General features: G+C 38.5%; 2 protein-coding genes across 2 annotated transcripts; both read right to left on the bottom strand.

Moving 5' to 3' along the window:
* Nucleotides 1-3,520: 3,520 nt before the first annotated feature.
* LOC107088107 (olfactory receptor 6C4-like) lies at nucleotides 3,521-4,489 on the bottom strand. The gene has a single exon (XM_015380054.1). The coding sequence runs from the start codon at nucleotides 4,487-4,489 to the stop codon at nucleotides 3,521-3,523; it is 969 nt and encodes a 322-aa protein (XP_015235540.1).
* Nucleotides 4,490-8,207: 3,718 nt separating this feature from the next.
* On the bottom strand, nucleotides 8,208-9,638 carry LOC107088121 (olfactory receptor 1-like). The gene has a single exon (XM_015380070.1). The coding sequence runs from the start codon at nucleotides 9,594-9,596 to the stop codon at nucleotides 8,631-8,633; it is 966 nt and encodes a 321-aa protein (XP_015235556.1). The 5' UTR covers nucleotides 9,597-9,638; the 3' UTR covers nucleotides 8,208-8,630.
* Between the last annotated feature and the right edge of the window lie 3,535 nt (nucleotides 9,639-13,173).

Raw genomic sequence — 13,173 nt, 5'->3', positions numbered from 1 at the left:
AAGCCATGCCAACCGCCCACGACTGAAGCTGGTGCAGAATGCTAAGCTTTTCTCTCAAACCCTCACCCTTTGTTGTTAATTAAATTACTTAAATTTGTTTTGCAGGAGCAGATACACAAATAAACATGCAGGGCAGTGGGTCCTGTGGATCAAGGAAAGGTAAGGATAGTTGTATCCCCCCCATATTTAAAAAACATGGATGTTTGGTTGATGGGTCTCCCTAAATTGAATAACTTGATCGTTGTATGGTTAATTAATGTTGTCCTGGGATGGGCTGGTACCTAAATTGTCACATGTGACAATTTACCCCAAAAATAATTTTCAAAAATAGTTTAAATCAATACATCCTAATAAAACTTTTACTTTATCTTTACAGAAAAAGAGTGATTTAAAAGAGAGGACAAAGTGAGAAGATGGTCAGGAGTTATAAAAGAAAAACAGAGCATGGCCGTGCAGCACCTGACATGATGCTGCGGGCAGTCAGGCAGGTGACCCTAGGTCACAAGTCAATCAGGAGTACCGCAAAGGACTTTAATATCAATTACCGTACTTTGGCACGATACTGTAAAACATTCACACCAGCAGAACTTCAGGGTCAGACAGCTATCCCAACTACAGTGGTTGGGTACAAATCGCCACGGCAAGTTTTCAGCACTGAGATGGAACTGCAGCTGGAGAACTACATCAAGAGATCCTCTGACATATATTTTGGTTTGTCTCCATAAGAGGTGAGAAAGCTGGCATATGAATTTGCAGTGGCAAAGGGCATGAAATTTCCACAAATTTTGTCAGATAAAGAAAAAGCCAGCACCGATTGGTTTACAGGCTTCCTAAAGCAGCACCCCTCGCTTTCTCTTAGGACACCAGAGGCAACTAGTCTTGCCAGAGCTAGTGCCTTTAACAAGGAGAATGTAAGGTGTTTTTTTGACAATCTGGAAAAGTATTAAGCTGACATTCCTTGGGTCCAGGAGATATCTGGAACATGGATGAAACTGGAGTGAAAACAGTACAGAAACCAGACCGACTGGTAGTCAGGCGTGGCTTCAAGCAGGTTGGGTCACTGACATCTGGGGAAAGGGGTACCCTGGTCACCCTTGCCTGTGCAGTCTCAGCCACAGGGAACAGCACCCCTCCCTATTTCATATTTCCTCGGGTGCACTTTCGTGATCATTTCATCAACAATGGCCCACCAAGCTGCAAAGGAGGAGCAAATCCAACAGGGTGGATGAAAGAACCACACTTTGTTGATTTCCTCAAGCATTTTGTTGACCATTGCAAGTGCTCAAAGGAGAAACCCTGCTTACTCCTTCTGGATAACCACTGCTCACATCTCTCTGTTGATGGGCTGAATTTTGCCAAAGAAAAAGGCATCATCATGTTGTCCTTCCCAACCCACTGCTCCCACAGGCTGCAGCCTTTAGACAGAAGTGTTTATGGCCCATTTAAAAAGCATGTAAACTCTGTCTCTGATTCCTGGATGAGGAACAACCCAGGGAAAACACTCAGCATTTATGACATCCCTGGGATTGTAGCAATTGCTTATCCCCTGGCTGCAACCCCTCTTAATATTCAGGCTGGTTTTCGGGCAACAGGCATTCAGCCTTACAATAGGGATGTGTTCTTGGAGACAGAATTTGCGCCATCTTACATCTCAGATCGCCCCTACCAGGACCATGCTCTACCAAACCCAAACACCTTCCCACCCATTCCTGGACCCAGCACTGGCCCAGCTGCTCCAGGCCCAGGCACCGACCAAGAAGCTATTCAAGGCCCTAGTGACCCAGCATCCTCCACTAACACATTTTCTCCAGAGGATATTAGGCCTTAACCAAAAGCTGGTCCAAGAATAAAAGATGCACAGAAGAAAAAGAGAAAAACTTCTATTCTCATTGACACACCTAAGAAGGAGGCACTTGTCTACATATGCCAAAACTGTAACTCAGATGAGGATTGTGACTAATAAATTCAGTTTTTTGGGGGTTTTCCTTTGTCCCAGAATCAGTTTTATAATCAATGTTTTATAATCAATGTTTCATAATATTTCATTTTATTTCATGTTATTTCATATGATGCATGTGCTCCTGCCAATTCAACCTACATAAGCTATGCCCAAACTGCAGCTCAGTTGAGGAGTCTGACTCCTGAAATTTCCTTTTTTTCATGCATCAGTTTAAGTTTTGTAATGCTTGTTGCATATTATTTCATAAGCAGTAAAAGTGATTTATTGTCATTTGTTCACTTAACATTAAAAAAATAACAACAAAATGAATTTTTGCCATTATTTTATTGGTTGCAAAACCCAGTGTGACATTTTACCCCTTATAGTGTGACAACTTACCCTGTGGAGGGGCAACTTGTCACATGGTTACAATCTCCATTAGATCGCTTATAACTGCACAGTAATAAGATATAAAATGACCTGAATACAAAATATATACCTGAGACTTTGGTCTTTCATCTGATACATATGTTTTTTATATAAGGTGTTCTGATTCCAATATTTTTATATGAATGTAAAAGGTGTGACAACTAGCCCCGGTCTCCCCTACTTCAGTTTATGCAAGCAGTAGCACATATTTGTCCATAATTATACCTGTAAGATGTACATCTAAGTTCTAAGTAATACTTACTTCGAAAGACTATGACTCGTTCAATGTCAAAATTTTATGAACAGCTGGTTAACACAGTACATCTTTTAACATTTTTAATCATCTAAAGCATATTTAGGCAATAATATTACATTATATCCCCATGTTTTATACAGTTAAATACATTTAGCTGTATTTTTTCTTTTCTTCTTATTGCAGCACAATGTTTTTTTTTGTTAATATTATTTACATGATATTTGCAACCTTAAATCTGTATTACATAGATACATTTTCAAAGACTGTGATGCTATCAGATATGACAGGTGGAGACTGCAATAAAAAAAACTACATGGGAATTTACTGTACAGTTAGTTTTTTAATCTAATCTATTTCTCTGGATTTTTTTTTTATCCATTGGGTGTTTGACAAGCTCATGATTCTAGCCCTTGAAGCTGACAACATAAAAGCAGGTATACTAAGACTTCCATCCATCCATCCATTATCTTACACGCTTGTCCCAATTGGGGTCGCGAGGGGTGCTGGTGCCTATCTCCAGCAGTCAATGGGCAAGAGGCGGGGTACACCCTGGACAGGTTGTACTAAGACTTTTGTACCAATAATTTAGAGTGAAGGTGGTCGTGTAATCATGTCAGAAATATTGTCTTGGATTTTATAATTATTACTTACTTTTCAATATAAGAACCATACCCATGCATGCATGTTAGAAGTTGAGAAAAGTCACACCAAACAACTCAATAAAACTGATGTTTTACTTTGTTAAACAAAGCCAAAAAAAGAATATTTTACATATATAATAAAACAACTATTAGAAAACTTAAAAATAACAGCTTGGACAAATATTTCTCTGCTCTACTTTTTGTTTGCTTACCATGTAATCTCAAAACAACACTTTTTGTACCAACATAAGGATCTTAAGTAGTCATAACCTTGCCTTGCCAATTCAGTTTCAGATTTTTTTTTATTGATAACTGGATTTCCTGTGTATACAAAACATAAACGATTGGGTTCAACATTGGTGGAAATACTGAGGTCAAAGACAGGTTAATGATCCTGGCATTTGGATGTATTTCTGGTCCTAGTGTAAATGTTATTAATATTGGGATGAAATAGATAGCTACTAACGATAGGTGAGCTGTGCATGTTTTTAGTGCCTTCACTCTTTCTTGAGCTACAGCCACTTTACCTAAAGTATAGGCAATGCAAATGTAGCTGGATAAGATAAATCCCATTGGAAGCCAAAGAATAAGGAACGGCAACAAAAAACCAATAACTACATTTGGAAGATTGTCATTGCATGCAAGTTCATAGAGAAGGCCATGGTCACAGAAATAGCTGTTGATAACCACAGACTTACAGAAAGAAAGTCTTGTCAGAAGGCCAATTGCAGTGAGAACAGATAATACAGCAAACAGCCAGAAAGATGCAATCAAGGAAAACATTATCTTATGAGTAACTTTTACTTGATAATGCAGAGGAAACATGATGGCCATAAGTCTGTCATAGCAGAGAGCAACTAGATTGAAAGCTTGCATGGAAAGGCATGTGTAACAGAAAAACAGAAAAGTCAAACAGTCATTATATTGGATATAATAGTGATTAAACAAAAATATGTCAAGAACCTTTGGTACCAGAGCACAGCTGCCCATTAAGTCCACAAATGCAAGGTTAAAAACTGCTAGATACTTTGGAGTTCTAAGATTGTGATCGAGATATATTACAGCCATTACAACAGTGTTTCCAAGCACGGAAATAAAAAAGACGAAAAACAGAAAAACATAGTAATATTTCATATTAGGCAAGCCAACAAATCCACTTATTATAAAATAGGGGGGGCGCACAAAAGATACATTTTTTCTAAAGGCAGAGTTGAATAGCTCCATGGTAAGGGTATTCTCAAGCCTGTTGTGTCCCAGTTCTATCAACAAAGGCTGTACTGCAGACATTAGCCCATCATTGATATAAAAAGGCAGAATTCTAAGAAGCTTCAACTATTTGAAAGCCTTTCTTCTGTGTTTGGTCCTTTAAGCTCAATATAGTCTTTTTGTCTATAAGGTAACTGCTTCAATATGAAGGTGCTTGAGCTTTGATTCTGTTTTTTGAGTGATCACTTACTTATTGTAAGATTTTTCTTTGTTTAATTTCTCTGTATTCATTATTCCTAGAAGTTAACCACCAAACAGACTTAAGCAAATTAAATCAGACTTACGTTCAGTTCAAAACATTCAGCACCTATCAATGAGTCTTTGTCAATTCTGGTGGCTCACACTAGAGCAAAATTTAGTTGGAGCAGTGCTGTTTTTAAGTACCGTCCATGGAGGTGCGTCCTCATGGGGTGTTGAATTGCAGTTCTTGAGGGCCAGTGTTTCACAACTTTTAAAAGTATCCCTGCTCTAGCACACCTCATTTAAATGGCTGAAGTTTCTCCTCAGTATAAAGGCAAGTTCTCCAGAGTTGTGCAACTGACTTAATTATTTTATTCATCTGTGTTGAGCAGAGATACATCTAAAATATGCAGCAAACTGGCCCTCAAGGACTAAAGTTTGGCATGTCCCATGTGCATTCCAAGTTAGATGCAAATCAATACCACACCCATCGTTCTTCTGGGTTGTTGGAGTCTGTTTAGTGGGAGTTGTGTATTTGGATCTTGATTTGAGTGCTTATTTTATATTTGATTTGACCTCATATGTAGAAATTACCAAAGATTCTTGAGGTCTCATGTTAAAAGAGAGGGGCTGGAGCTGTTCTTTCAAACAGGAGAGGCCCAATGGTGTTAATAATGTCCAAACGTCACAGATTTCATTCATAAAAAATTAACATTGACAAAATTTATGTTAAAAAACATAAAACACATTACTAAGGCAGGTGAAAACAGCTGTTGTGAAGTCCTCTGAAATAATAAACTCCAGCAACACGGCTTAGACACAAGATGACAGCTCTGACTGAATTGTCTTTTTCCTCTCTCGACCTACTAGGGAACATCTGCTGCCGCAGCAGTCTCTAGATGCTGTACAGTAAACTGCTGCTGAGCTTTGGGCTGATTTCCTTGGTGCTGTGCAGGTGTTTCAGATTTTCAAATCTAGTGTGTTCAAGTCTGGCGTCTGTGTCCTCTGAAGACCAGATTCCTCGGCTGATTACGTCATAGCCAGGCGCCACGGTCTGTTTGAATTCGAAGACTAGTTCCTATGTGACTGACAAAGCCTTCTTTTCGCCCGGTTGAAAAAGACAAGTTAAGTGTATTCTTCGTAGCCTAGGGTATCCCATGATTTATCATGAGTCCAAGCAAGCCGAAAAAGGTTTAAAAAAAAAAAATGGAGAAAAATCAATGAAACTAGAAATATCATAATATTCACAATGTCATATACATGATCAACACATTCACATTACAATCCACACATGCACATAATGTTGCAAATAACAGCATAAAATTCCCACATTCAAAAGACAAGATTCACAGAAGTATTTGTGATGTTTAATATCTTGATTAAAAACTACCAGAGGTCTGCACTGCATTGTGTATGGATTTTGAAGACTGACTTGTTTTAGCCAATCATAAGAAAGTATACAACATAGGCAAAAATTATGTTATAAGCCAATCACCAGAAGAGTAGGACCAACCAAAAGCAACATCCTAGTCTTCCAAAAACAAAATCATTGCATATGTGATGTACATTCCTGTAATTTGCTGAAACAATTGAATCATCTAATTGGTTGCAAATCATAGCTTGTTAAAATTCATACATTTGTACATTAAGTCACATCAGGTGAGTCTCAAAAATCTACACCCAAACGTACTGATGTCCAAAGACAACTGGTAGTGTATAAATCAAGATATGATTGTGGATACATCACAAATACTTTTGTGGATCTTGTCTTATGAATATATAAATCCCATGTGCTTGTTTGAATTATTATCTGCATGAGTGGATCTTGCTCTCTGCATGTGTTGATCAGATATGCGAAGTTGTGAATATTGTGAATCTTCTATCTTCATTAAAATATAGTGGTGAATATTGTATATGTAATATTAAGTGCATTTAACTATTTAGTAATAGTACATGAATAGTTTTGTCTTAAATTAGTGAAAATAATTCATTGAAATGCTTACTGAGTCAGTTATGTTGTGGTTTATTGAAAGGCTTTATCTGTTCCTTTGCAAATGGGTTTAGCTGACATTTAAACGCAGATTCCAATATCTGCGCTGGAGTGGCGATTTCTCATTGAATATTAGGGAGGCTAAATCTCCTCTGTAAATTTTGTAAAATTATTGCTAAAATATACATTCTGAAACTTCATGAATGTAGTCATTAAACCACATTAAATATGCATCTAAATGTGCCTCATTTCATGAGTATGTTGCACATCAGTCAGTTGTCTATTCCGCTCTTGGACACCATCTCCCTTCCGTTTTGGGGTAGCATGAGCATGTTGCTGCTGTGATTTTAATCAAACCTAAAGGAATTCTGTTTTCTATGATTTTAAAAATGAAAACAATATCTTACCTAATTTAATGTAATAATGTAAATCCTTTATTGTCCCAAAATGGGGAAATTCATTCTGTATTCTGTTCTGCATTTAACCCATCCCCATGAAGAGCAGTGGGCTGCCACTGTTTACCCCTGGGGAGCAGTCTGGGGTTAAGGGTCTTGCTCAGGGACCCAGAGTGGCAGTCCATGGCCACTCAGAGCTGACATGCTGTTCTAACAGAACACCGGTCAGCCTCCATAAGAAATCCCTGTTGAGGTTTGAGCTTCCACCTATTGAACTACAGTAAGCAGCCAGAAAGTAGAGCCCTGATTGGACAACACGCGAAAATATGTCACTTTCAGTGAGGTTAAACCCCTTATAGGGTCAATTGAGGAAGGGGAGGTCAGTAAGCTGGCTGCTCGATGTTGATTGGGAAACATACTGAAGGATATTTGACTGTGGCCTGACAACAAGGAGGTTTTTCCCCAGGGTAAAAGACACCCAAACAACAACAACACACTTCCTGACATCCATTTAGTTTTATTTAACTCAAAGAATCAAACTTGATGTTTTTAACAAGTTTGAACTTTTATTAATTAAATCTTATTGAATAAACTGAATCATATTCAATCCCAAAATAATGGAAAAAACTTCAGAACACAATCTGAATCTGTAAATATTCTTTGGTTTTGGTCTACAGAAGCACATTGGCCTTAGTGCTGAGGATTATACAATCCACCTATACTGTCAAATAGGCATGTGTGCAGATGACATGTCTTCTGAATTGGTGCTATTTTATTAAACTGAATTCAATTCAATTCAGTCCTGGTCCAACTAGAGTGAAATTCAGACAGAAGGGTAGATGCATTGTTTGTTAAAACTTTCTGCTAAAGATCTCACAATAAAATACTCCCTTGCACTTTTCAGGTCATGTCTATTGAGCCATAAATTGTGTATTAATTTTTTAAATTAAGGACCATTGTCCAAGCTGTTATTAATTCTAATGATAGTTGTAGGATAGTGCAGTTTTGTTATGATGTTGTACTGTCAAAAAACAATTCATGTTATTTCATAATACATGAATGAAATAGAAACAAGAGGAAACCCAACATGTAATATAGCTTTATTATTTTAACTTGAGTGCATTATTGTTATATGTATAATTGTAGACATCTTATGGTCTCTTACATTTGTAGGAAAACAAAGACAGGGTTATGATGCTAGAATACTTACTTTAGAATGGGAGTTACCATAAATGGAATTTTTCTTTACAGAAAACAGTTTTACATTTAACAAACATGCGTGTTACTTTAAACATGAAATCCCTCTCAAACTGTGATTTCTTTAGTGATCCCATCATATATGGACATTAAAGACAGGGAGGAATTCAACTGAAAATCAAGTAGGAGGAGAATAATTTCAGGCCTAATTTATTGAAACAAAAGTTAGAATTCTAAGGCTACTGAGTCTTCCTGAGTCACAAAGCCAAACGTATGACAAATTATTCCAGACAGTTAATTTTCTAGTATGGATATAAAAAAATAGGCATTTGAAAAACTAATTCATAATTTTAGATTTATTCCTTCTTTTTATCAAACTTTTGATTGATAATTTCATTTCTTGTGTATGCATAACATAAATTAATGGGTTCAACACTGGTGGAATAGCTGAGGTCAGAGAGAGGTTAATGATCCTGGCATTTGGATGTATGCTAGGACCCATAATAAATGTGATTATTATAGGAAAAAAAAATGTTGCCACTAAAGAAAGATGACCTACACACGTTTTTAGAGCCTTAAGTCTTTCCTGAGCTGAGGTAACCCGAGCTAATGCATAACCAATACATATATAACTGGATATTATTATCAAAAGAGGAAGCCAAAGAAACAGAACCGGAAGCAAATTTGCAATCACAAAACTTGGAAAATTATCATTGCACGCCAGTCTGTACATTTGACCGTGGTCACAAAAGAAGCTGTTAATAACCACAGAATTACAGAATGAAAGTGTTGTCAGAAAACCAATCGCAATACAAACAGCTAATAAAGCAACTGACCAGAAAAAAGCAATCAAAGAAAACATAATCTTATGGGTAACGTTCACATGATAGTGCAAAGGAAACATTATAGCCATTAGTCTATCATAGCAAAGAGCAACCAGATTGAGAGCCTGCATGGAAAGACAAATGTAACAGAAAAAAAAGAATGTTAGACAGTCATTGTAGGGGATGTAATAGTGATTAAACAAAAATATGTCAAGCACCTTTGGTACTAGAGCAGTGCCCCCCAACAGGTCAACAAATGCAAGATTAAACACGGCAACATACTTCGGAGTCCTTAGATTACGATCCAGGTATATTAAAGCCATTACAGCTGTATTTCCCTGGACCAAAAATATGTAGGCAACAAAAAGAAAATAGTAGTAAAATCTTATTTCAGGCAAGTCAGTGAAACCTCTGATAATAAAATAGGGAGGTCGGATGAAGGTAATATTTTTTACAGAAGCTGGATTGAATAAATCCATGTTTGGATTATTTTCCAGCCTACTCTCAGCAGGAGCACACACGGGAACATTTCCACACCAGCAGTCAGTAAATTCTGCCGGGCTTTAACTACTATTTATAGGCGCTTTATACTTCTCCAGAGGAGGGTAGTAACTAGCTACATTTACTCAGTTACATTTACTTGAGTAATTTTTGAAAGAAATGTACTTTTAGGAGTAGTCATACGCTGCTGTACTTTTTACTTTAACATGATTTAAATTTGTGAGCGTATCGCTACTCTTTCAGTACTTAAGTAAAATGTCCGGTTACCCTATCCCCAATTAATAACTTTAATTATTCTAAGAGCAGATGAAAAATGTAGCTATTATATCTCAAAATTCTTTATCTTGTCCTGACAGTCATGCACTACCTATCAATATTTACACCACAAAATATATCGAAATTTTTTTGAGCTTCCTGAGTTGATTATTTCGTACTCTCATTTATTTCCTAATCTCTGTGATTGTATCACTATAAACATTAAGCTGGATGTTACAACAGAATAATTATTCAGTATTTGAGTTGCCATTTTGCTAACTATGTTTTTACCCTTACTTTGCAATTACTTTGAAAAAAACTTTCTACTTTTGATTAACAAATTGAAAAAAAAGTTTAAGAAGTTGCTATGCCTACTTTAATCAAAGTTTTGGGAACCTAACCCAAACTTTGGCCAAGTTCCCAAAACTTTTGAGTTTGCTAGGACTGTCTAGCATCATTAGGTCCAAACTACCTCACCTCAGCTATATCCACCCAATAATCTTAGTCTAAGTTACTACATTTCAGATTTAAAACAGCCAGTCTAGGAGTCAACCCGTGACTAAAAGTCTAAAGAACCTAGGTGAATGAGCAGATATCAGAATCAGAAATACTTTAATAATCCTAGAGGGAAATTACTTTTGTTACACGCTCCAGAAAAAAAAACATTTTTATATGTATATACTATATACAACAAACCACCCAAGATAATATAAATATATACATATATATTTACATTATATTTCTTTTGAGTCCTCACTTTGCTCCTTGTTTTCTGGTTTTAGTGGTTTAATTTTTATTTTGTTGTGTTTTCTGGTTATTTTCAGTTTTCAGGTTTTTATTTGTTGCCCTCTGCTGCCCTCTTGTGTTCTCCTTTTTTCCCTAGCTCCTCTCCTGTTCTGCTCTGTTCACACCTGCTCCCAATATCCTCCTTAGTCCTCTCTTTGTTTCAGTCTCCCATAAATACACTCTCTGTTCAGTTCCTTGGTGCTGGTTCCTCGTCTAACTTCCTCTAACTCCGTCTCTCTGAGTCTTCCTCCTCATGATAGTTTCCCCCCCTGACTTCTCCAAGGTTTCTGGTTTGTTTGACTTTGTTTTCATCTTGGATTTTTGGGATTTTGGATTCCTGCCTCAGTTGTTTCTTTACTCTTCATTAAATCGTCAAGAAACTCACCTCTGCCTCCCTGTCTTTGCATTTGGGTCCTCACATCACAACCTAATCCTGACAGTAGGAACCAGCCAACATGGACCCAGCAGAGCCACCTAAGGTAAAGGCAAGTGACTTTCTTAAAGGCACACTATGCAACATTTTTCAGTTAATTAATGTGTTCCATAACGTTTTGGATGATTAAATGAGTCATTTCAGGTTGAACAAAGGTATTCTCGGCCGCCCTGGTGGTCTGTGGGGGAAATACCGCACTTGCAATTGCAGGAGCCCTCGGCCCGCACCCACAGGCTCAGAAGTCACGAGAGTCGGTCTTGCTTTACGGCAAGAACTGCTACACGCCCCCAGTTAAAAGCATGTTCGTTGCTAGCACAGTGGCGATCTTTGTGCAGTAGTCATTCGTTGCGTTCGCCTGTCTGCTAAGCTCAAAACAACCGCGCCTGGCTTGACGGAGATACCAGGAGAACAGCTGTGCATATTTACAACAGTGCACTTTTACTTTCGTCCTCTGGGGGGAGCCTCGCTGGAAAATTAACACCGGTTGCATAGTATACCTTTAAACAACTCAGACAATATATAGACATTCTTTCCACTATCTCTTCACCTTGGGAGCAGGTGGGAACCACAGAAAAAGTACTCAGTGGACTCCAACAATATCCAGAGCTCCGGACCTTTTTCTTTCAGGCAGGATATATTGCCCAAGTTGAGTGGAACATACAGGATGCCTTTGCTAAGCTATTCAGTAAACCTTCACCACCCAGACCATCATTCTGTGACATACCTCAGTAATCTAGAACCTCTAATCCTGTTTCTTCACCTTCACGAGCTGTTGGTTCCCCCCTGCCATCTGCTTCTTCCAGGTGTCGGAACCGCCGCCGGGGAAAGAAGGCCACTCCATCTCCGGCGGGTCAGCCTGATGCCTCCACTCCCTTTCCGACGGGTCAGCCTGATGCCTCCTCTCCCTCTCGGGTGGGTCAACCTGACGCCTCCACTCCCTTTCCGGCGAGTCAGCCTATCGCCACCTCCTCCCCTCCGGTGGGTCAGCCAGCTGCTAGCCTCAGTACCCCTCATAACCAGGTCAGTTTCTCCTGCGGCCTCAGTCTTAACCTCTATGACCAAAAGTCAGCCCCGTCATTGAAAAGACTTAAACCAGGTCCTCATTTCACACCCCCCACAGTCAGAGCTCCCCATATTGTGGAGTCTAACCTATGAAACTTCTTTTATGGGGAAAGGGAGGATCTATTCCCTTTCCTTCTACCTCCATCAGCTCCCCACCAGCTGGAACTCAAGTCAGAGCCCTTAAGCGGGCCAGATCCTTAGTCGGAGCCCTTTAGCGGGCCAGATCCCGAGTCGGAGCCCTTTAGCGGGCCAGATCCCGAGTCGGAGCCTTTAGCGGGTCTCCAGAGACTCTGCCCCGACTTCAGAGACTCTGCCTCGCCTCCGGCCCCTCGGCCAGCATCCAGAGACTTTCTGTTGCCCTCGCCCACCCTGGGTGGTTTGTTTTTTGGACTCTGTTTTTGTTTTCTTGCCCTCCTTTCCTGGTTCCCCCGTTTTCGGGCGTCTGGAATCCACCCTTGAGTGGGGGGTAGTGTTACAGTTTTGGTTCTGTTATGTTTTCTTTTGAGTCCTCAGTTTTACTTTGCTTCTTGTTTCCTGGTTTTAGTGGTTTAATTCTTATTTTGTTGTATGCTGATGAAGGTTCTCAGTCATCCAGGTCATAGTCATTCCGTAAAAATTCAAAAAATATCCACTGGACTTGGTTTTCAGGATTTGAAGACGTTTCGCCACCTCTCCAGGAAGCTTTCTCAATTCAAATGTACTTATTTTGTTGTTTGTCTTATTTTGTTGTGTTTCTGGTGATTTTCAGTTTTAAGTTCATTCTGCTGTTTATATCTTGATAAATAATGTTATCTGAATTTGAGGGTATCTGTTATAAAGTTTCAATATAGTAAAAAAAATAATTAGAATTTTTGTCGTTCCTAACACCTTTTATTGGCTGAATATTTTCTTGTGAACTTTTGAAAGTGTATTCATATGTATCAATTAAAATTAAAGATATCATTGCACTGAAGTACATATAATATATTTCTCAAATGGTTCACCATATTCATTTCCATTTTTGTCTCTGCTTACAAGAG

Source organism: Cyprinodon variegatus, unplaced genomic scaffold, assembly GCF_000732505.1.
Source record: "Cyprinodon variegatus isolate N-32 unplaced genomic scaffold, C_variegatus-1.0 Scaffold207, whole genome shotgun sequence".
Taxonomy (NCBI): Eukaryota; Metazoa; Chordata; class Actinopteri; order Cyprinodontiformes; family Cyprinodontidae; genus Cyprinodon; species Cyprinodon variegatus.
The sequence above is the reverse complement of the archived record's forward strand: the minus strand, read 5'-3'. Positions and strand labels throughout refer to the sequence as shown.

Bases quoted from the DNA above. Each gene is read 5' to 3' on its own strand.
- LOC107088121 (XM_015380070.1), bottom strand. From the start codon at position 9,596: ATGGATTTATTCAATCCAGCTTCTGTAAAAAATATTACCTTCATCCGA.
- LOC107088107 (XM_015380054.1), bottom strand. From the start codon at position 4,489: ATGGAGCTATTCAACTCTGCCTTTAGAAAAAATGTATCTTTTGTGCGC.